We start from the raw sequence: 23,005 nt of genomic DNA, 5'->3' as shown, positions 1-23,005 counted from the left end.
GCAAGGTAACCTGCCTAAATGACTACCGACCCGTAACACTCACGTCTGCAGCCATGAAGTGCTTTGAAAGGCTGGTCATGGTTTACATCAACACCATCATCCCAGAAACCCTAGACCCACTCCAATCTGCTTACCGCCCCAACAGATTCACAGATTGCACAATCTTTATTGTACTCCACACTGCCCTTTGTCACCTGGACAAAAGGAACACCATGTGAGAATGCTGTTCATTGACTACAGCTCAGCGTTCAACACCATAGTGCCCTCAAAGCTCATCACTAAGCTAAGGACCCTGGGACTAAACACCTGCCTCTGCAACTGGATCCTGGACTTCCTGATGGGCTGCCCCCAGGTGGTAAGGGTAGGCAACAACACATCTGCCACGCTTATCCTCAATATGGGGGCCCCTCGGGTGCGTGCTTAGTCCCCTCCTGTACTCCCTGTTCACCCACGACTGCATGGCCAAGCACGACTCCAACACCATTAAGTTTGCAAACGACACAATTGTGGTAGGCCTGATCACTGACAACAATGAGACAGCCTATAGAGAGGTCAGAGACCTGGCAGTGTGTGGTGCCAGGACTATAAAACAGTGCATTTTTCTCTCTGCCCTATGGCAAAATGTGTAAAATTGAAGGATATTTGCTTTTAAGCTGCTATATGTTCTCTGACTCATTACAAAATGTGTAGCATAGCATTATAAAACTGCACAATTTTCTCTCTGCCCCAATGGCAAAATGTGTTGAAATGCAGGAAGTTAGCTGTCCCCCTCTCCCCAAAATGTTTTCCTAAATAACAAAAATGTTTAGATTGGGACGCTTCCACTTATCCTTATACTGTGTTTTCAAAATACACCTCCGTATACCCCTCAAGAGAGGCATAATAAGTCATGTCAAACTGTAGAATTGTAGAAATTGTATTCTCTCCCCCCCCAATATCTACACCACAATTTCGCCATGGTACAGACTCAGGTGTATGGTGGTCGGACAATGGTGGTATATTCATCTGTGTGTACTTTTACCGCTTGGGTATAAATGGCAAAAGTGTTCCATTCATTTGTCACCATGAATTGTTTTAGTTTGTTGGCCTGCACAGGGTTTCCTGATTTTTGGAATGAATGAATTAACCACCTCTTTGTGTGGCAAGTCTGATTTAGAAAGCAGAGCAGACATCTGAACATGGTGCAATTACTAAGAGGATTTTGTGACTCACATTCCTTCCTCACCTTTGACTGGTTTTGTAAGTCATCGTTGTGCAATTAGCATATTACAAAACTGCGAAAAAGAAGTTGAACCAATGTCAGAGATTCAGGTGTTATATAAAAGGTTGACATGTTAAGACAAGACTGCATGACTGGTTAGACAATACTCCTCCAGCAATGACCGAATTGTATAAATAAAACAATAGTATAACTCCATTATTTCAAAATACCGGATGAGATCAGAGATGCAAAGATATCAAAAGTTTCGCTTAGAATTTACAAAAACATTAATCTGTGGTAAAAATGAATTATGGTTTGGTGGTTCACATAACTGCGTTGCATTACCCTATCAATTGCAATTTTTGTAGCTGAAGAAGTTGCCCTGGGAACACAAACCTATGGGCTTTGAATGGTAGTGAAGCCAGAGAGACGGAGATTAAATTAGTGTCATCCAGACAGACTTGTAGGCCTACTCCTCCGTCACCATGCAGGAGGAGATGGATTATTAGACAACAATCATACAGTGCATTGAGAAAGTATTCAGACACCTTCACTTTTTCCACATTCTGTTACGTTACAGCCTTATTCTAAAATTGTTTAAGTCGTTTTTTCCTCAATCTACACAGAATACCCCATAATAAAAAATCAAAAACAGGTTTTTAGAATTTGAAATGGTACATTTACATAAGTATTCAGACCCTTTACTCAGTACTTTGTTGAAGCACCTTTGGCAGTGATTACAGCCTTGAACGCTACAAGTTGGCACACCTGTATTTGGGGAGTTTCTCCCCTTCTCTGCAGATCCTCTCAAACTCTGTCAGGTTGGATGGGGAGTGTCACTGCACAGCTATTTTCAGGTCTCTCCAGAGACGTTAGATTGGGTTCAAGTCCGGTCTCTGGCTGGGCCACTCAAGGACATTCAGAGACTTGTCCCGAAGCCACTCCTGCGTTGTCTTGGCTGTGTGCTTAGGGTCGTTGTCCTGTTGGAAGGTGAACCTTCGCCCCGGTCTGAGGTCCTGAGCACTCTGTAGCAGGTATTCATCAAGGATCTCTCTGTACCCTGCTCCGTTCATCTTTCCCTCGATCCTGACTAGTCTCCCAGTCCCTGCCGCTGAAAAACATCCCCACATCATGATACTGCTGCCACCGTGCTTCACCGTAAGGATGGTGCCAGGTTTCCTCCAGACGTGACACTTGGCATTCAGCCCAAAGAGTTCAATCTTGGTTTCATCAGACCAGAGAATGTTGTTTCTCATGATCTGAGAGTCCTTTAGGTGCTTTTTGGTTAACTCCAAAAGGGCTGTCGTTCCTTTCACTGAGGAGTGCCTTTCGTCTGGCCACTCCACCATAAAGGCCTTATTGGTGGAGTGCTGCAGAGATGGTTGTCCTTCTGGAAGGTTCTCCCATCTCCACAGAGGAACTCTGGAGCTCTGTCAGTGGCCATCGGATTCTTGGTCACCTCCCTGACCAAGGCCCTTCTCCCCCGATTGCTCAGTTTGGCCAGGCGGCCAGCTCTAGGAAGAGTCTTGGTGGTTCCAAAATTCTTCCATTTAAGAAGAATGGAGGCCACTATGTTCTTGGGGACGTTCAATACTGAACAAATGTTTTGGTATCCTTCCCTAGATCTGTGCCTCGACACAATCCTGTCTCGGAGCTCTACGGACAATTCCTTCAACCTAATGGCTTGGTTTCTGCTTTGACATGCACCGTCAACTGTGGGACCTTATTTGGAAAGGCACACACCTGTCTATATAATTTCCAATTAATTGAATTTACCACAGGTGGACTCAATTCTAGAAACAGCTCAATGATGATCAATGGAAACAGGATGCACCTGAGCTCAATTTCAAATCTCATAGAAAAGGGTCTGAGAACTTATGTAAATAAGGCATTTATGTTTACATTTGCAAACATTTCTAAAAACCTGTTTTCACTTGGTCTATTGTGTGTAGATTGATGAGGAAAATGTTTTTAAAATCAATTTTAGAATAAGGCTGTAACATAAAATGTGGAAAAGGGGAAGTGGTCTGAATACTTTCCAAATGGCACCCTTGCCCCTATATAGTGCACTACTTTTGACAAGTTCCCATAGGGCTCTGGTCAAAAGTAGTGCACTATATAGGAACTAGGGTGCCATTTGGGACAGATAACAATGGGCTTTCTCTACATACCGAAACCTCAGTGTAAATGGGACAATATTTTCATATTGCACATCTTTTAGTTGGCTCATTAAATGCTTTCAATATTTGTGTAAGAATTTCAAAAATGTATAGTTGGTTGGAGGTTTTTAAGTCACTGACATTGGGAGCTATTGACATTTAAAAAATATTGTGTCATTTACTGATGGTCCCTAACTTGCCCCATAGGGATATTGAATGTCAAACCAAATTGACCATGGTCATTACGATGGGGTCGTGTGCAGCTGCACTCTGAATTGATGAATACTTGGGTGCTGTGGGCATGTGGGCAGGATTGAAATAAACCCAACTCAAGGATAACTGTTACAGTACCCTTCATTCTGTGCCATACCATTTTTTTTCCTATCATCTTGCAAATCTCAGTTTTGGACGAGACTGACTTTATGACCAAAATTATCCTATTTACACTTTGCAGTCAATTTTGACACAAGAATAAATGTTTCTTACTCATAACGATGCCACATAGGCCGTTTTAAATAGTTGGCGTTTCTTTTTAGGGGCAGTCTATTTTTTTGTATTTGTTTTCTTCTGTTGCTTCTGTAGAACTCTTGGAATCTGTCCTCTGGCAAAGTGAGCATCAACCTCATAGAATCTCATATAATAATTGTGACCAACCTGTCCGCATCATCACTGTTACTTACTGCTTCCCTGTGACACCAAATAAAACTTTGACATTCAATGGCCTTTAATAACTCTTCTCTCTCTCCCTTTTTTAATGACTCAACGTCAACTCCAGGAACCTCCAGGAGGTCTGCCCAAGCACATTTTACAGATCATGAGGTAGTACATTACTACAGTTACACTGTACTAACCAGGGACCATAAATAGCTTCTATTCTCAAGTTACTCATGTGACCAGTGTCCAAACTGTCTGCCACAAATTGACTACACTCCACAGCTGCTGTCCACTCACACTACCCAAGTACTTACTTGGTAAGTACTTAGTACTTGGCTTACTCAAACTTCAATTTTTAACTCACACTCATTGTTAGATTGCTGGGGTTTGCACTATGACAGCCTCAATCCACCATGGACATGTTCACTATTAGGTATACAATACCTCCCACAAGATGAGACACAAAAAACACCACCACTATATGTACAAAAGTATGTGGACACCCCTTCAAATTAGTGGATTTGGCTATTTCAACCACACCGTTGCTGACAGGTGTATAAAATCGAGCACACAGCCATGCAATCTCCATAGACAAACATTGGCAGTAGAATGGCCCGTACTGAAGAGCTCAGTGACATTCAACGTGGCACCGTCATAGGATGCCACCTTTCCAATAAGCCAGTTCGTCAAATTTCTGCCCTGCTAGAGCTACCCCGGTCTGCTGTAAGTGCTGTTATTGTGAAGTGGAAAAGTCTAGGAGCAACAACGACTCAGCCACAAAGTGGTAGGCCACGCAAGCTCACAGAACAGGACTGCCGAGTGCTGAAGCGCTTAAAAATCCTCTGTCATCGTTTGCAACACTCACTACTGAGTTTCAAACTGCCTCTGGAAGCAATGTCAGCACAATAACTGTTCGTTGGGAGCTTCATGAAATGGATTTCCATGGCCAAGCAGCCGCACACAAGCCTAAGATCACCATGCACAATGCCAAGCGTCAGCTGGAGTGGTGAAAAGCTCGCCGCCATTGGACTCTGGAGCAGTGGATACACATTCTCTGGAGTGATGAATCACACTTCACCATCTGGCAGTCCGACGGATGAATCTGGGTTTGGCAGCTGCAGGAGCACAGTGACTGTCCAAATGCATAGTGCCAACTGTAAAATTTGGTGGAGGAGGAATAATGGTCTCGGGCTGTTTTTTTTCATGGTTCGGGCTAGGCCCCTTAGTTCCAGTGAAGGGAAATCTTGACGCTACAGCATACAATGACATTCTAGACGATTCTGTGCTTCCAACTTTGTGGCAACAGTTTGAGGAAGGCCCTTTCCTGTTTCAGCATGACAATGCCCCCATGCACAAAGTGAGATCCATACAGAAATGGTTTGTCAAGATCTGTGAAGAACTTGACTGCTCTGCACAGAGCCCTGACCTCAACCCCATCAAACACCTTTGTGAGCCAGGCCTAATCGCCCAACATCAGTGCTCGACCTCACTAATTCTCTTGTGGCTGAATGGAAGCAAGTCCCCACAGTAATGTTCCAACATCTAGTGGAAAGTCTTCCCAGAAAGTGGAGGCTGTTATAGCAGCAAAGGGGGGACCAACTCCATATTAATACCCATGATTTTGGAAGGAGATGTTCAACATGCAGGTGTCCAGATACTTTTGGTCATGTAGTGTATATGTGATCAACAAATATGAATGGAGTTTCAGTCATATCTGAAAGGGTTAGTGGAAGAGTGTTTCAATCAAGCCTGAACCACCTTTGTCCCAGAACAATTCCACTGTTGTTGGCCTTCTCTTGAAGGGGTGAATTGTTATAAAACTATACTGTAGGTCAATGTGTCACCTTGGGAAGGATGTGTATCAGCTAAGTGTTTTGTCCAGGAGTTGGACAGTTAAGGGACAGACTAACTCTAGTGACCTGTACCACTCTGCAGACATGACAACAACTGAACGTAAACAAAGATGTGAAAGGACAGTACATGTGTGTGACAGGTTTATAGAGCCTTAGAGATGAGACTAAACAAAATGCTGTGTAGAGGATGTATCAGGAAACCTATGGAAATTATGTTATTTTACATTCTAGTACATTCTTAGCTCACAGACTTTGATATGAAGGGTTGGTGGCTAAAGTCCTTTGAGTCTCGATGGACTCCAAGAATGGGCATTGGGGGGCAAGGGCAGTGTCATGGTGAGAAGGTCATGATCAGGCCAGTTGGCTCTTTGGCCAAGGTTAGGAGTGTGGCGCTGCAGGGTTAGGGTGACAGTATGATGCAACATTATCAGATATGTCATCTTTGTAGGGTGAAAAAGTAGCATCTCCCAGCCTGATCCCTAGCTTCCATCTAGAATAATTGCTTTCCCAGCCCTCTTAGTACTTTCTGTAATTCTTTGACAATCCTTAACTAGAGCCAGAGAGAGGCTATCCGATGTCACGATGTCAAACCAATTTTGCCACGGTAAAGGGTGAGTGACTGTGTACTGTTTTGTTTTGTGAATTTACAAATGCTTGCCATGTGCAAACACACACACACACACACACACACACAAGAGACAACCACATTAAAAGCCCCCCCCCCCTTTCGTGTTTCAGTAACGTTGCCTGGGTAAAATCACTGGGGAAGTCAGAAAAGCCATATTACAACCTATGTGTTGTGATAATTTCATTGTTTGCTCTATAACCTGTTAGTTCATATGCCTGACGACTGTGAGATATATAGGCCTAAAGGTCGAGACAATAAGAAGACAGTGGCAAAATAAATTATACCACTCATTTGTTTCATCACAAAACGAAGAGCAACCTCTCTCCGGTGAAGTTCACAAAGCATATTGCATGTGACAAAACACTACAGCATGGTCAATCAAGTTATTAATGCTTTGCCTGTTTGATGTTTCGTCGCAGGGCATAGCAGGATTTCTTGTAAGCTTCCGGGTTAGAGTCCCGCACCTTGAAAGCGGCAGCTCTACCCTTTAGCTCAGTGCGAATGTTGCCTGTAATCCATGGCTTCTGGTTGGGGTGTGTATGTACAGTCACTGTGGGGACGACGTCCTCGATGCACTTATTGATAAAGCCAGTGACTGATGTGGTGTACTCCTCAATGCCATCGGAATAACCCCTGAACATGTTCCAGTCTGTGATAGCAAAACAGTCCTGTAGTTTAGCATCTGCTTCATCTGACCACTTTTTTATAGACCAAGTCACTTGTGCTTCTTGCTTTAATTTTTGCTTGATAGCCGGAATCAGGAGGATAGAGTTGTGGTCGGATTTACCAAATGGAGGGCAAGGGAGAGCTTTGTACGCGTCTCTGTGTGTGGAGTACAGGTGATCAAGAATTTTTTTCCCTCTGGTTGCACATTTAACATGTTGATGGAAATTTGGTAGAACTGATTTAAGTTTCCCTGCATTAAAGTCTCTGTCCACTAGGAATGCCGCCTCTGGGTGAGTGGTTTCCTGTTTGCTTATTTCCTTATACAGCTGACTGAGTGTGGTCTTAGTGCCAGCATCTGTCTGTGGTGGTAAATAAACAGCCACGAAAAGTATAGCTGAAAACTCTCTAGGTAAGTAGTGTGGCCTGCAATTTATCACAATATACTCTACTTCAGGCGAGCAAAATCTAGAGACTTCCTCAGATTTTGTGCACCAGCTGTTGTTTACAAATATGCACAGACTGCCCCCCCCCCTCGTCTTACCGGAGTGTGCTGTTCTGTCTTGCCGGTGCAGCGTAAATCCCGCTAGCTGAATATCCATGTCATCATTCAGCCACGATTCTGTAAAACATAGCATATTACAGTTTTTGATGTCCCGTTGGTAGGATATTCGTGATCGTACCTCGTCTAGTTTATTGTCCAATGATTGCCCGTTGGCAAGTAGTATTGACGGTAACAGCAGCTTTCCCACTCGCCTTTTCTGGATCCTGACCTTTCTCCTCTGTACCTGCGTCGCTTCCTCTTGCAAATAACAGGGATGTTGGCCCTGTCGGGTGTTTGGAGAATGTCCTGTGCGTCTTGCTTGTTGAAGAACAAATCTTTGTCTAATCCGAGGTGAGTGATCGCTGTCCTGATATCCAGAAGCTATTTTTTGCCGTAAGATACGGTTGCAGAAACATTATGTACAAAATAAGTTACAAATAACGCGAAAACAAAACACATAATAGCACAATTGGTTGGGTGCCCGGTAAACGGCGGCCATTTCTTCCGGCGCCATTTTGTTGCTATGGGCGGCAACGTCATACTCTTTTGCACCAGACAGCATCAGATACAGTGAGGGGGAAAAATATTTGATCCCCTGCTGATTTTGTACGTTTGCCCACTGACAAAGAAATTATCAGTCTATCATTTTAATGGTAGGTTTATTTGAACAGTGAGAGACAGAATAACAACTAAAATATCCAGAAAAACACATGTCAAAAATGTTATAAATTGATTTGCATTTTAATGAGGGAAATAAGTATTTGACCCCTCTGCAAAACATGACTTAGTACTTGGTGGCAAAACCCTTGTTGGCAATCACAGAGGTCAGACGTTTCTTGTAGTTGGCCACCAGGTTTGCACACATCTCAGGAGGGATTTTGTCCCACTCCTCTTTGCAGATCTTCTCCAAGTCATTAAGGTTTCGAGGCTGACGTTTGGATCATATACTTTTTTCCCTCACTGTAGATGGCCTACACATTCAGAGACAGTGGCGCTGTTTCACTCGCTCGGATGCTTTCTCCGTTGAGATGCATTCAGCCTCTTATGACTTGAAGGAAAATTATGAAACACAGAGACGAAAGAAAAATGATTGAATATTTTTTTCTTGGTCAATTATTGGGGGAAGCCCGGCTTCCTTTGGCGTCCATGAATACACGCCACTCTTCGTAGTGCTCTTTTACCTCTATCTCTAGGAGCAAGTAAGCCGAGTGAACTCTGATCCTTAGCGGAGTCAAGTGTCACCTGGATATTTTTGTCCGGAAAGAGGAAGGGTGAGTGAGAGTTCCTTTAGGGCAGGGGTATTCAACTCTTACCCTATGAGATCCGGAGCCTGCTGTTTTACCTGATAATTAATTGCACACACGTGGTGTCCCATGTCTAAATCAGTCCCTGATCATTGGGAAACAATGAAAACATGCAGTGGAACTGTCTTCAAGGTCCAGAGTTGTTTGAAGGCTTTAGGCGTCCTAAAGCAGACGCCATCTGAGCCACTATCAAGGCTACAAACCTCCACACACACAGTAGCTGCCATGCCTGTTTAGGTGTAGGTTTGCTAATCTCTTTAGGTAAGCAACTCTGGCACAAGACAATGACACAAAACAAACTAAGTTTGACAAATTAATGTACAAGCTGTACATACACCACTCTAGCAGGGCTCTCCAACCCTGTTCCTTGAGAGATTCCGCCCTGTAGGTTTTCACTACAACCTTAATCTAGCACAACTGATTCTAATAATTAGGTGGTTGATAAACTGAACCATGTTATTTACAACTCGGGTTAGAGCGAAAACTTACAGGAGGGTAGCTCTCCAGGAACAGGGTTGGAGACCCCTGGCTTATTGGCTACTCAACCGTTCAACAATGCTGTTTTGTTGCCTTGCCAAGATGGCGATAAGCCAGAACAGACAGAAACAGAATGGTGCCCAGGCTAACATAGCACAACGTTGATCCCCAATCCCCTTCGAGATGGCGCAGACTCTGGGTTGAGCAGACTATGAAATCTATTAATTAGATCAAAAAGGCAGCCAGACAAACGTGTCACAATGTACCAGAGCGTCCGATGACCACCCAAGTTATTAGAAGGGAGCCAGCGCAAAAGATTACTCATTTAGAACAGCTAGTTACAGCTTTTATTTGGATTCTGAGTAATGAACTGAACAGGATTTGACTGCTGATGTAAATGGTCTGCCTGAGAAAGTGTTTATATTACCGATCATGCTCTGAATACAACAGAACGAAGCAGTTGTACTTTTTGGAAAGCAGATTACTCTCTAAGAATTACAGATGGAACAATCCATACGGACAAAGGTGGGGGTTTATTTCTAAATCAGGAAGTGAAATAATACTGGGCTAAGACAGTATATTTTACATTAAAGACCACCTCCTAAGACACAGTAGCTTTGTACCCTCAAAGGACAGTGCTGTCTTCAGACCTCAAACTGTATCTCAACCTTTACTGACTGCCTCTGAATAACAAGTTTAATAATGTAAAGCAGGGATTTACAGTTTGTACCGTTGTAGCAACTGATAATGTAATAAAATGCCAATGTAATAGCTGCTAATTTGATAATGCATTTATAATGTAATAAATGCTGATAATGTAATAAATTGCCAATAATGTAATAAAAATGAACGCATAACGAAATAACGTTTTTGCGCATAATGTAATAATTATGACATTGTGTTGATTATTACAATATGTGGGGGGGAAAAAACCATGAATAGTGTAAGAACTTTAACTAATAATTTAATATTCACTCTTTATTTTCATGCATATCAAGTATCATTCTTCACTAGTAGCAGACTATACACCAAACCCCATTCCTAAATCATAGCTCTAAACCTGACTTTAGCAGTAATATCAAGACTTTCAAATTACACAATTGACCCCCCAATACACACCCACAACCCCAGTCAGTCAGTGAATCAGTGAGGCCGTCAGTTATTGAGTCTGTGTAAATGAGAGAGTGTGTGTGTTTGTGCATCAGATCTTTTAGCAAACTACTACTAAAATCTTAATGCAATGTTTTTTATAGATATAACCCTGAAAACAAAAATGAGTCTTTAGGACTTCCCCAAAACATCCCGAAATGGTCGCCTAAAGTGGTTAGGACATTGTGTCATGGTCCCCTGGAGGTTTTGTCTAGTTCCTGGTTTGTCCCAGGAATCTTTAAGACGTTCTAGTTCCAGAGAACGTTTTTAGGATGTTCATGGGACATTGTTTCATGGTCCCCTGGAGGTTTCATAATGCTTAGGTTATGAGTGTACTGATATACAGTAAGTATGATGCACATGACATCCCAGCAACTTTGAGAAAACACTTTATATTGGAGTTGTCCCCGTTGAAATTCAAGGGCTATGCATATTCATGAGGTCGATGAACGTGAAATAACTTTGCTAAAGAACACCCCTAATTTTTTATATCAGAGTTGTGCCTGTTGTTCACACACATACTGTATCTGCCCTCTCATTGGCTGGAATGGTTCCACCTGAGGGGGGTTGACACGTCTCCACTCTGTCAGAACGGAAGTGCATACGTTTTTCACAACTGCCAACAATTTGAAACCAACGCATAGTAAAATAAGTGTCAAATATTAAGGACATTTCATGCTGAAACCCTCAAACACCAACAGTATTCACTAAATTGGATTATATTCAGGAAAATATTTTGCAGGTTTGTCATTGTATTTTTTTGATCATATTCATTTCTTAAACTGAGTATACCAAACATTAGGAACACCTTCCTAACATTGAGTTTCACCCCCTTTTGCCCTCAGAACAGCCTCAATTCATCAGGGCATGGACTCAAGGTGTCAAAAGCTTTACACAGGGATGCAGCCCATGTTGACTCCAATGCTTCCCACATTTGTGTCAAGTTGGCTAAATGTTCTTTGGGTGGTGGACCATTCTTGATACGCGTGAAAAACCCAGCAGCATTGCAGTTCTTGACACGCAAACCGGTGGGCCCGACGCCTTCTACCATAATATGTTCAAAAGGCACTTAATTATGTGTTGCCCATTCACCCTCTGAATGGCACACATGCATGTCTCAAGGTATAAAAATCCTAATAACCTAAAGGGACACTAGATGTCTTGTGATAGAGTACATACAGTCCTTGAAAAGATACCACAATTCTGGTAGTTTACTGGTAAACATAACATTTCCAGTTACATACCCGCCCTTTCCAACCCTAGTTGTGGCATGTAAATAAAGTGTTCCAGTGTGACACTTAATAAGCATGCCATGAGTGATTAGGTCATGACACTAATTAAAAATGTTTTAGGACAATGTAATCACTGAATAATTAAGTTTACATTATGCACATTATCAGTTGCTACACACCTGTAGGTAAAACAAGTCATTGTCTTGGTAACCTTACTGTACACCATGCCTGAAGGAATTATTTCTGGCAGTGGTCCAAGGAGGTGTGTGCGCATTCTGTGAGGTGATTGGGTAACAGTAAAGATCGCAAGAGAGGCTCTTATCCTGATGATTGTTTGCCCTTCAACTTGATCCTGGATTAATTTGTAAGTATGAAAGATACTCAGATAAAAGCATAGGGTGGTCATATTTTAAATAGGTAACCCACCAAGTGTCCATTACCCACATGCAAGTGTTGAGGAAGTCAAGCTGGTACACTATACAGGATGTGCAATTTCTCATAATATTTGTCTTGACTAAATAGTCATCATAACAAGTCACTATTGGGGGAAAACACCCTTGCACAGCCACCATGAAACTGTCAAGGACTTTGGTGGGACCACCTTAAGGCAAGATACTACATAAAAGAGCAGTAGCATCCAGATGGCATTTCAGGTTAACAGCTCTGCTGCGTAATCAGTTATAGAACAGCAGGTGGTCCCCATGGCTTAAATACCCAGAAACATGGGATTATGGCAAATTACAATGTGTTACTTTCTATTACTCCAACACTATTATTTGTTCACCCCCACGATTGACCCAACTAATAACACCATTAGCTACTTATGACTTTTAGTGGCAGCACTGGTCAAACAATTGTGCACAAAGACCTAGCTAGACAGACAATTAAATCAAATGACCTTTTCAAATACAGTAAAAAATAAAATTAAAAAAGACAAGGAATGAGACACCAGAAACATGCTTCATGAAGGAAAGTAGCCATTTATTTCAGATCTTTGACATGAGGAATCAGTAGCCAACCTCTGAAGACAGAATTGAGACAAGCTACCTGTTCCTCAGGATGTCAGATGCATGTTGATAGAGAACAGGAAGGAAGAAATGGGTTCAATACAGGGATTGGGGGAGGAAATAGAAAAGGCACTCTTACTCACAGTAGCCAGCAGACTAGTCTTCGAGTGGTAACAGGAAACAAAACCAAAGCTCCAAGGGAAACCCCATCCATACAAGAGACAGCTTGTAAACAAGGCTGGTTTCTCTGTACAACACCAGCCAAACTTTGCCATCTCTTCATGTAAGGATAAGGTGGGGGAGTTAGGCGAACAGTAGACTTGTATGGTTAATACAATCACACCCAAAATAATCTGTGGTCAAAACAGCAACACTCATCACATCAGCCAGTGACAGTTCCCTGTGGAAGCAGACCAAAGCTTTTCTGTATGACACTTTGGAACCACGAGAGAAACACTGAAAAATGTTTCAACTTAGTTATGGCATTCAGTCAAGTCAAAATATGATTAAAACCTTTAAGCTGCCTTCTGAAGCCATGGCAAGTTTCAGAGAACAAATAAATATAAAAAAAAAAGGTTTATTTAATATTGTTTGCCAGTAGTAAGAGCTATGTATTGTGGCAAAGACAGCTCTCCTTCAGGATAAAAATTGGTTTCTTTGTAGCTACAACTGCCACCAATACCCAAGGAAGGAGGGTATTGACCTTAAACCATTTTATAAAATGTAAATAGAAACAGAAGGAAATTAAACTACCTTTTGAAGGAGTTGTTTAAAATTGAAACTTCAACATTAGGACAATCCAATGAGAATATTTTAAATGACTAAGTATAAAATCAAACACCCCTACAGACCGTCGCAGTGACATAGCAGCTTCTGACTTTTCTGTATTACGTCAGAAAACAGCACAGACATCTGCAGGGGCATCTGAGACTTTACTCTGCTTATTCAAGAACTTGACAATAAAAATGTGTTTGTTACTCAGCATGCAATGCATAGCATTTTTGAAAAACAGCAACCACTGACCCTTAAAACGTGCCCTTTTTATATCCTCCAAAAGGATAATTGAAGTTAAATCTTGAAAGGTGAGGGAGAAGGATTAGGGGGTCACAAAACCAGACTAACAACAAAAGTCTACACTAAAAGGAAAGATTGGGGCATTACTGTTTGGACCCCAGGAAGAGTAGCTAATGGGGATCCCCAATCAATACTGCTTCCCTAAACTGTTTGCTTCGAGCGGTGTCCCTTACATCCATAGCACCAGTAAATTAACATAAACGTGTAACCTTGTTAAGTCATTAGACTTAACGGTAGCAAAATATTCCCAAACTGATGAAGTATAAGGACAGTTAAGCCCAGATCCTAAGAAACTGTAAATACTGTAGTTTGGTTAAGGCTGGGCTACGAGTTCTAGTGTGAGGGACATCAGTAGAAGACCAGGGTACTTCAGGACCTCCTCAAAGGGGACAATGAAGCACATTTCAGTGATTCAGGTAGCTAGCTAACACCCTTTTATTCTCTTAACATTACTTTCCTGAAATATTTGAGAACATTAGAGCTTATACTACTAACAGCAAAAAGACAGTACAGATGACAGAGCGGAGTTAGAAAGGGGGGGTTGGGTGCATTTTAAGGAAAGGTGGAGGGGTAGATCAGGTTTTAATATGCCATTATGAGGGAAGGGGGTTTAAAGGGCCTTTCACCCCAAGACCATGCAGGCTTCTCTGTAGTATACACCAACAGGCCTGGGGGAAAAAGCTTGACAGGTTTAGTATTTGAGCTTTTTGGGCACCTCCCATGGGAAGGATTCCCGGCCAAAGTGGCCATAGGCTGCGGTCCTCTGATACATTGGCTTCTTCAGCTCCAGCTCCCTGGAATACACAATCGATTCATTTTAGAGGCCTGTCACAGGAAATGACCTCAGAGCAACAGTTATAACACTCAAACCAGCCAATAGGGAGTGTCAAGCCACAGCAAGAAAACCATGATCAGAAGGGTTCATTAGGCCAGCTTGTAAAGAGGGGTGAGTGAAGCTTTGACACTTACCCTGCCAATCAACTCATCCTTGAGCAGTGTAGGGACTGCAGCTTGGAGATGGAAAGCACACTGATCTCATTTATAAATGGCATTGAACTTTAACAAGGTCTGACAACCCTATGACCTTCCAATTGGATGAGCAGGAAACCTTTAGTCATGCTGGGTAATTAAGCATGCCATCTAGCAGAAGAGACAATGCGCCAAGCTTTAACATTACATACTGTACTGGCATTGCAAGCAAGACTGGTTGGGTGCGAAAGGGGTAGAATATCAGATTTGGCAAACTGATCACAAGCCCTGATTGACAAAGCCAAACAGAAAGCAGTAATCATACAGTAAAGGGTTAGAACCATCTCTGAACACTGGCTGTGATAGTTTAGGCAGAACAGAAATACAGGAAGCGTGAGTAACATGAGGGCGATTCGGATAGAGGCATATACTTTACCTGACAATGACACCAGGACGAAGGTCAAAGTTCTTCTTGACGATGTCCAGCAGCTCCCTCTCACTCTTCTGGGATGTGCCATAGTGGAAAATGGAGATTGAGAGGGGGTGTGCCACTCCGATGGCATAAGCAACCTAATGTAGCATAGATGGATGAAGAAACATACAGCAGACTTTAGGTTTGATTTTGTGGCACCCCTTTGCGCCTATGATTTCTGTGCATGAGGTGTATCAATATCACCCTGCCCTCACCTGGACCAGGACCCTCTTGCACAGCTCTGCCTTAACCAGAGACTTGGCCACCCAGCGGGCAGCGTAGGCAGCAGAGCGGTCCACCTTAGTGTAGTCCTTCCCTGAGAAGGCTCCTCCACCATGGGCTCCCCAGCCTCCATAAGTGTCAACAATGATTTTACGGCCCGTCAGGCCAGCATCACCCTGCAAGGAAACGGATGAATAGTTCATGGTCATTCTTTTACCAAGACATACAGTACCAGTCAAAAGTTATTCTACAAATTGCTAAAATAAAGAAAAACCCTTGAATGAGTAGGTGTCAAAAGTTAGGACTGGTACTATAATTCTAACAGTAGCAAAACATTGATTATGAGATTTAAAAAAAAAAATAAAAAAAAAAAAGTTACTTTAGGCCCCCCCCCCCCTAGATGCCCAGTTTTACCTCCACCCCTTAGTCTCACCTGTGGGCCTCCGATGACAAAGCGTCCACTGGGCTGCATGTGATAGATGGTGTCATCATCCAGGTAAATGCAGGGCACGACAGCTTTGACAACCTTCTCCTTCAGAGCATCACGCATCTCATCCAGGCAGATGTCCTCATCATGCTGCACAGAGACCACGATGGTGTGGACACGCACTGGCAGCATGGTGCCACGGTCCTGGCGGTACTGAACTGTCACCTACACAGAGAAAACGTCAGCAGGGTGGTTCAACAGCAGGTATGGATTAAAACTAGTTCAATGCTGGAGATACTGCTGGCCACAAACTAGGTTAGAAAGAGTGCAATATTACTTTTCTTATTCACTTATCTGATGCGTGATAAATAAACTAAAACAAACTAGTTTCACAGGCACTTTCTCAAGTTACCCTAATGTAAATCACCTATCAATGACACACTGGCAGCCTACCTGGGTCTTGGAGTCAGGCCGGAGCCAGGGCAGGGTGCCATTGCGACGCAGTTCAGCCATTTTAGCATTGAGCTTGTGAGCGAGCATAATAGTGAGGGGCATGCACTCCTCAGTCTCATCAGTAGCATAACCAAACATCAGGCCCTGAGGATAGAACACACAGAACTGTTACATCAGAAAGGAAAGCTGCACATATAACAGTCAGATAAATGTACAGCTAACACTGCTACTGCAGCAGTCCTCTGCATCCCAACACTTACCTGGTCCCCTGCCCCTATGTCCTCCTCATTGCGGTCGATGTGAACACCCTGGGCGATGTCTGGAGATTGCTGCTCTAGGGCCACCAGCACGTTGCAGGTCTTATAGTCAAAACCTTTGGAGGAGTCATCGTACCCGATGTGGCGGATGGTGTCGCGAACAACCTTCTGATAGTCCACTGTAGCACGCGATGTCACCTCACCTGCCAGCAGGATCATCCCAGTCTTAGCAACAGTCTCTGAGAATGGTGGAAGGGGAAGAGTACATAACCACATCCTTTCAGAGGACACATCATCAATACTCATCTGGGAAAAACTCAGGGGAATGTTGCCATAATATAGACCTACTACACATTAACAAGATGCATCAAGAGTTTAATGAGCTGTCTCATTGATGTGGTCATAGCTGACTCCAGGGCAGCTAGAAGTTGCATCATACAGAGGTCATTTTTCTTACCACAAGCAACTTTGGCATCAGGATCCTGTTTGAGATGGGCGTCAAGCACTGCATCACTGATCTGGTCGCAAATCTTATCTATTTATAAAAAGGGAAGACTAGAGTTGGCACCACTAGTTCACAAGCCTACACAGACATTTGTACATCGTTGGTTGTTGAACAGAACATGTAAATCGTCTGGCATGACACTAATGGGAATAATTGTAGTGCTCTTCTGTTTGGATTATGCTTGGCGCGATTGTATGACAGGCTACGCAGTGGTCTACTGACTGCAGTTATACACATGCTGTACCATATCTCAGGATTATGGCGATGGTGGGAGAGGCTGAAGCGGGGAACACCTTGTACTCGCAGCCGTGCAATGGGGCTAAACCCGCCACCATTTCCGCGGATTCACGTGTAAATAAAAACGTATATGTTTGGACGTCTAAAGCTAAACTACGACCCGTTGAGACGTGGGTGGAACAATTAATATAGTCTCTTTAGAGGTCTTTACATATCTATACTAGCGTTTGATGCTCTCGTTCCCCGAGAGCACGCGCGCAAGCTAGTCCGAATCTTCTAAATATTATGGCTCGGTCCGGGCAAAAGCGTTCTATGCATACTTATGACCACTCGAGAACATACATGTTTTTTTACGCGACTCAATCCCTAGGACGGATATTATTGTCTAATAGAGGCCATGTTAACAACGCACAGCAAAGTAGCCAACGTTAGCTTGCTAATAAACCAAGAAGCATGCCGTTGGGCCTCACATGCGGCTTTTATGCAATATGGTTTGATCTGCAGGTATTTAGCTAAGCATGTTAGCTAGCAAACTAGGCTACGCACCACCGACTTGCGTGTGCTAGCAAGCTAACGTTTGTTACCTATATCTAAATAAATAGGTACACAGCAAAGTCGTGTTTTTATTATAGGGGGTATTTGTAGCTAGTTAGGTCTTACCAGGGTGTCCTTCTCCTACCGACTCAGAGGTGAATAGGAAGCAGTCCTCGTCAATAAGAGAGTTATGAAATCCGTTCATCTGTCCGTTCATCATTGTTAGCGTTCTTCGTTTGGCAGATAAAATAAAGTAATGCCGTAGCTAGCAAAATTATGTGGCTTTTATTAATTAATTAATCGTGTCCTCCTGCGACTTCTCCTCAGTCAGTTCATGTCATGCATTCACGATCTTTCGTTCGTGGCGCTCGAGTATTTATTCACAAATTCAGAAACGTCACTGGCTTGGGTAAATTTTGACTCGTTCAATTGTCCAGCCTACAGTGCAGGGAGCGTTTGACGAAACAGTATTACACGTGGGGGTGGAACCAACCATTGACACCTATGTCTAGATTGTATATTGCTTTTGTCGAATTGACGTCAAAAGTTGTTTTGGTGCATTCTAGCTAACCCTAACCTTAACCTATTCCTCCCAACCGGCTACATTAATTATCCTAAGCTGTTGCGTAAGTTATTCTAAACCTGCTACGGAAAGTCAATTTTTCACAAAAGCTGTATCCCTTCGAGAGAAAACCACCATTGACCAGGTGGCTCTACTGACAGCAAAGGTTTTGGGTATCGTGGTTCCTCATCCTACTTCTCGAGTCATCGTTGTAGGATTCGATTGCATCAGCCGTTGTTTATTCATATATGCACTTTTTGGTGAATTGCTTCACCAATTTAGGGAAACTACATTAATTAGGCCACAATATTGCTACCGAGTTTTCCTGTAGCTACATAAATTGCCTGTATTGGTGGAATAAATGGTGAAAGTGCATTTTCACATCGATAAATTAATGGCAAAACAGGTCAACAGTCTTTAGTACAGCCTATAGCTGTCTATAGTGTACAAGCTGAATAACCAGTCACCAAGAGAAATGTTCAGGGGCAGGGGTATAAAAAACAAACGGTAAAGCAAGGAATACAGTTGTTTTGTAGGCTATAATGTTGTATATCATTTACAAAATTCTGTAAAAGTATGTATTATTTTGATGTTTTGGGCTCCCGAGTGGCTCAGCGATCTAAGGCAATGCATCTCAGCGCTAGAGGGGTCACTACAGACTCCCTGGTTCGAATTCAGGTTATATCACAACCGGCCGTGATTGTGAGTCCCATATGGCGTCGTCCGGGTTTGACCGGTGTATGCCGTCAATGTAAATAATAATTTGTTCTTAATAACTGACTTGCCTAGTTAAATAAATAAAAACGTGCACAGTACATTTATTTGCATTAAGCAATGATGGGGATTTTTTATCATTTCACATTTAGTTTTTCTTTGAACACTGTAAACTGCAGATTTATTACATTCTATTTGGCATCTAATTTTTCGAATTTAGAAACAGGTTGGTCAAAATCAGGGTCCAGCTATGAAATGTGCATCCTCAGTACTTTTTGAAACCAAACTGACGGCAAATCCGTCAATGTACAAACATTGTAAATGTTATCTGCACTCAAAAAGGTATCCAATGTTCAAAGCCAGGGCTTTTGATTAAGTTACAAAACGGAGAGGCTGATCTGATCAATCTAGCCTGAAGGGGAATGGTGAAATGGGGGCTTTTTGTGAAACCCGGAATTCAGTTATGCAAGCGATAACACGCTCAGCCTACGCAGGATCGTCCATTTTACTTTGTCATAAACTTATTTTCAGGTTTATCAGGTTGCTCCCGGGCATGTATGTCCCTAATCGTTGCAACGGTTGGTAGAACTGTAAATCGCATTTTGGATGGCTGTTTCATGTCTTTATAAGCAGAGCTTGAACCGGTGTGCACCTCAAATGTGCTACTGTCTGTTATGGAACCTCTTATAGAATATTGGCTCTAAAATATAAGGAGTACTGGCACCCCAAAATGAGCATCGACACCTATTTCAGTCCACTTAATCTTGAATTCATATTAATTAAAGATTTTAAAAACGTTAAGTTGCACTTTATTGTCTGGTAGATATTGTATGTCTTGTTATTATCAGAAAGTGGGGGCACTTGGTGCACTCTAAATGGACCTCCACTCATGTTCATGTCAGATCAGTGACATAACAAAGAGAGATGAAAAATACATAACTTTAGACATTCTACTCAACTCACCCAGCACAGCTTTCATTCACTGGTGGATTCATTGTCACTAGTATTGATTGCTGGGCCATGTGAAATCTGTCTGCATGTACAGTATAGCTTTCCAGCTGTACTTTTTACTCCTTCCAATACCTTTGAACATGATGGCATGGATGTGTTGAAAAGGGCTCCATTACCAAGTGAATAGCATTTGTACCACAGATGGTCTGGCCACAGCAAGGCACTGTAGATCTGCAGCATCAAATGACAAACATCCAGCACAACACTTCAGCAATACATACTAAATTAAAGGCCAATCTGGCACAGTACAGCTGGATGCATGAGCTAACCATGTTATGGTCGACTAGGTCAAGAATGAGTGTGTGCATGTCTGGTGTGTGTTTGGCATTACTGCTTGACCTACATAATGACACCCAACACAGACACCCACAAAGTTATTTATCTAATACAAGGGTCCAATATGGCCCTGGGCTTGCCTCTAGTCTTGCATTAAGAGGGGCTTTCATTCAGCCTGCAACATGTTCCATTCTGTTCTTTCTCAAAATGTGGGATTAAGAGTGGGATTATTTCCTCATTGTTACTGATAATGAAGGGTTACAGCACCCTTTACAGGGCCAGGGTTGTGCAGCAGTGGTGTTTAGGTTCAATGTAAGGACGCTAAAAGAGAGGATTACAAGAAATACAAATTAGACTGCTTAACACAATATTGAGATATAAACTGAGTGTGCAAAACATTAGGGCCACCTGTCCTTCCATGACATAGACTGACCAGGTGAATCCAGGTGAAAGCTATGATCCCTTATTGATGTCACCTGTTAAAGCTACTTCAATCAGTGTATATGAAGGGGAGGAGACAGGTTAAAACAATGAAACAATTGAAACTGGTATAGGTGTGCCATTCAGAGGACGAATGGGCACAGGGCCAGCTACAGGCATAAGCGGTCACTTTAAAAAAAACTTGCTTTAAAACTGCAACATTTATTGCATTTTGGGGGGGAACTCAGTCGGGGTTCCAATTTACGGTTGAGCGTTAGAATAGTAGAATACATAAGGTGCAAGTTCAAAATTTGGTTGTGCATCAGCAATTTTTCTGTTGTCAGTCACCGACAGTCACTCAATTAGCCACATCAGCTAACAATTTTTAGATTGGTAAATTAGTCTAGCCAGCTATCTAAAGTTGTAGCAATCATGGCCGAATAACAACCAGGCACGTAGGGCACGTGCAAGGGGCCCTGACCTCCAGCGGGCCCCCATTGATTTTGTTAGTCACTCTCACTCAGATATCATTAACATGGCATAAATCGTGTCAAAATTTGTAGAATTGCAGGAAAGTAGCTTTAAAACTCTCCACCCTGTGACAAAATTGTATGCATTGCAAAAAAATAAAACTGCATATTTGTCTATCTGTCCCATGGCAAAAATGAGTATATTTGCAGGAAATCTGAAATACTTATTTCCGCCCCATGTCAAAAGGTGTAGAATTGCAAAACAATAACGTTAAAAGATTTTTCTCTCCACCTTCAAGGGGAGGGGGCACTAAAATGTAGAGTCCATGCCCCAACGAATTGAGGCTGTTCTGAGGGCAAAAGGGGGTGCAACTCAATATTAGGAAGGTGTTCCTAATGTTTTGTACACTCAGTGTATATTAGTGACTAGAAGTCAACAGCAAAAGTGGTACCCCTCCCTCATTCAATGCCATGCAATACAGAGATAAACATCTACCATGTCAGAAATGAGTTAATCATCCCAATTTAGGAGCAAAAAGTATAGTGCGAGTGAAGTACAGTGCGAGTGAAAACCAAACAGAATCTGTGCCTGCAAAAGTGATCTGCAAAACAATGTGCTTAGTTACAAGCAGGGCATATTACATCTGAAAGGAATCTGCAAACTCATCTTTAGTTTGATACTTTTCTCATTCACTCATTGTCATATAATAGGAGCAGAGGAGGGACAATGAGTCAACTGCGATCCTATTATTATCAAGCCATGTGTAAATCCAAACATCCTGCTTCATATCAGCTGCCCCAGTCAGAATGACAAAGCATTTTTTGAGAGCGATTGTGTCTGGTATGTGGCTGAGACACAATAGCACTGCCACGTTCCCCTCTGCCTCAACACCAGCCCGGTGTTGCATCAGGGAGAACAGAGAGCTGGCATTCCCCCTACACACAGCTCTGAGAAAAATAACAAAAACGTTATCCTCTAATTATATTATGACTAGTCTACCCCTGAGTCCAGGTTGCACAGAGGAGTCAAGCATAACACTATTAGGTATGGGAGTTGTGCTCATTGCCTCGTTATGTAATATCGTGTTCTATTATCATCATGCCTTTACTGTATGTATGTAGGCTACGTGGAGTGGATAGGTAAAAATCACATCTGGTGTCACCAATCCCATTCATTTATGGCTTGCTTCATACAGAGGAGATTCTTATCAATGAAGCCCATAACAGTTACTCAACCAGTGTCCGTTCCACTTAAGATATTTTCGGGGGGGAACCGTTCCTCTTTTTCGCATGTGATCTCTATTAGGAGATTGTATCCGATAAGAAAATAATCTTGGAATAATGTCTAAATCAGTTAAAAATAAACATCTATTCCAATACAAACCAAACCATGTAGTGCCATGTCGTGCAATGGAAAGTCCTGGTTTGGTGTCACTCAACCAAATCGCCTAACAACCAAATCGCCTAACACTTCGCTAGTATTGCATCAGGGAGTCCTACTCGAGTATCGCGACGTCAGCATGCGTTACTG

The 23,005-nt window shown here is 42.5% G+C and overlaps 1 protein-coding gene across 1 annotated transcript; it reads right to left on the bottom strand.

Annotated features, from left to right (window-relative positions):
* Positions 1-12,824: 12,824 nt before the first annotated feature.
* LOC115200178 (S-adenosylmethionine synthase) lies at positions 12,825-18,460 on the bottom strand. The gene is made up of 8 exons (XM_029762999.1): positions 18,148-18,460; positions 17,203-17,280; positions 16,749-16,984; positions 16,489-16,632; positions 16,042-16,260; positions 15,602-15,784; positions 15,351-15,484; positions 12,825-14,739 (listed from the first exon to the last, which is right to left on the bottom strand). The coding sequence occupies exons 1-8, from the start codon at positions 18,239-18,241 to the stop codon at positions 14,637-14,639; spliced, it is 1,191 nt and encodes a 396-aa protein (XP_029618859.1). The 5' UTR covers positions 18,242-18,460; the 3' UTR covers positions 12,825-14,636.
* Positions 18,461-23,005: the final 4,545 nt, after the last annotated feature.

Source organism: Salmo trutta, chromosome 9, assembly GCF_901001165.1.
Source record: "Salmo trutta chromosome 9, fSalTru1.1, whole genome shotgun sequence".
In the NCBI taxonomy this organism is placed as follows: Eukaryota; Metazoa; Chordata; class Actinopteri; order Salmoniformes; family Salmonidae; genus Salmo; species Salmo trutta.
Note: the sequence above shows the minus strand (reverse complement) of the source record. Positions and strands in the feature narration are given on the sequence as shown.

What these genes read in the sequence shown, in the direction of transcription:
- LOC115200178 (XM_029762999.1), bottom strand. Translation starts at nt 18,241, where the DNA reads ATGATGAACGGACAGATGAACGGATTTCATAACTCTCTTATTGACGAG. An exon ending in TGATGCCAAAGTTGCTTGTG is followed by an intron (nt 16,985 to 17,202) that starts GTAAGAAAAATG and finishes CACCATTCTCAG; the next exon opens with AGACTGTTGCTAAGACTGGG. An exon ending in ACATAGGGGCAGGGGACCAG is followed by an intron (nt 16,633 to 16,748) that starts GTAAGTGTTGGG and finishes TTCTATCCTCAG; the next exon opens with GGCCTGATGTTTGGTTATGC.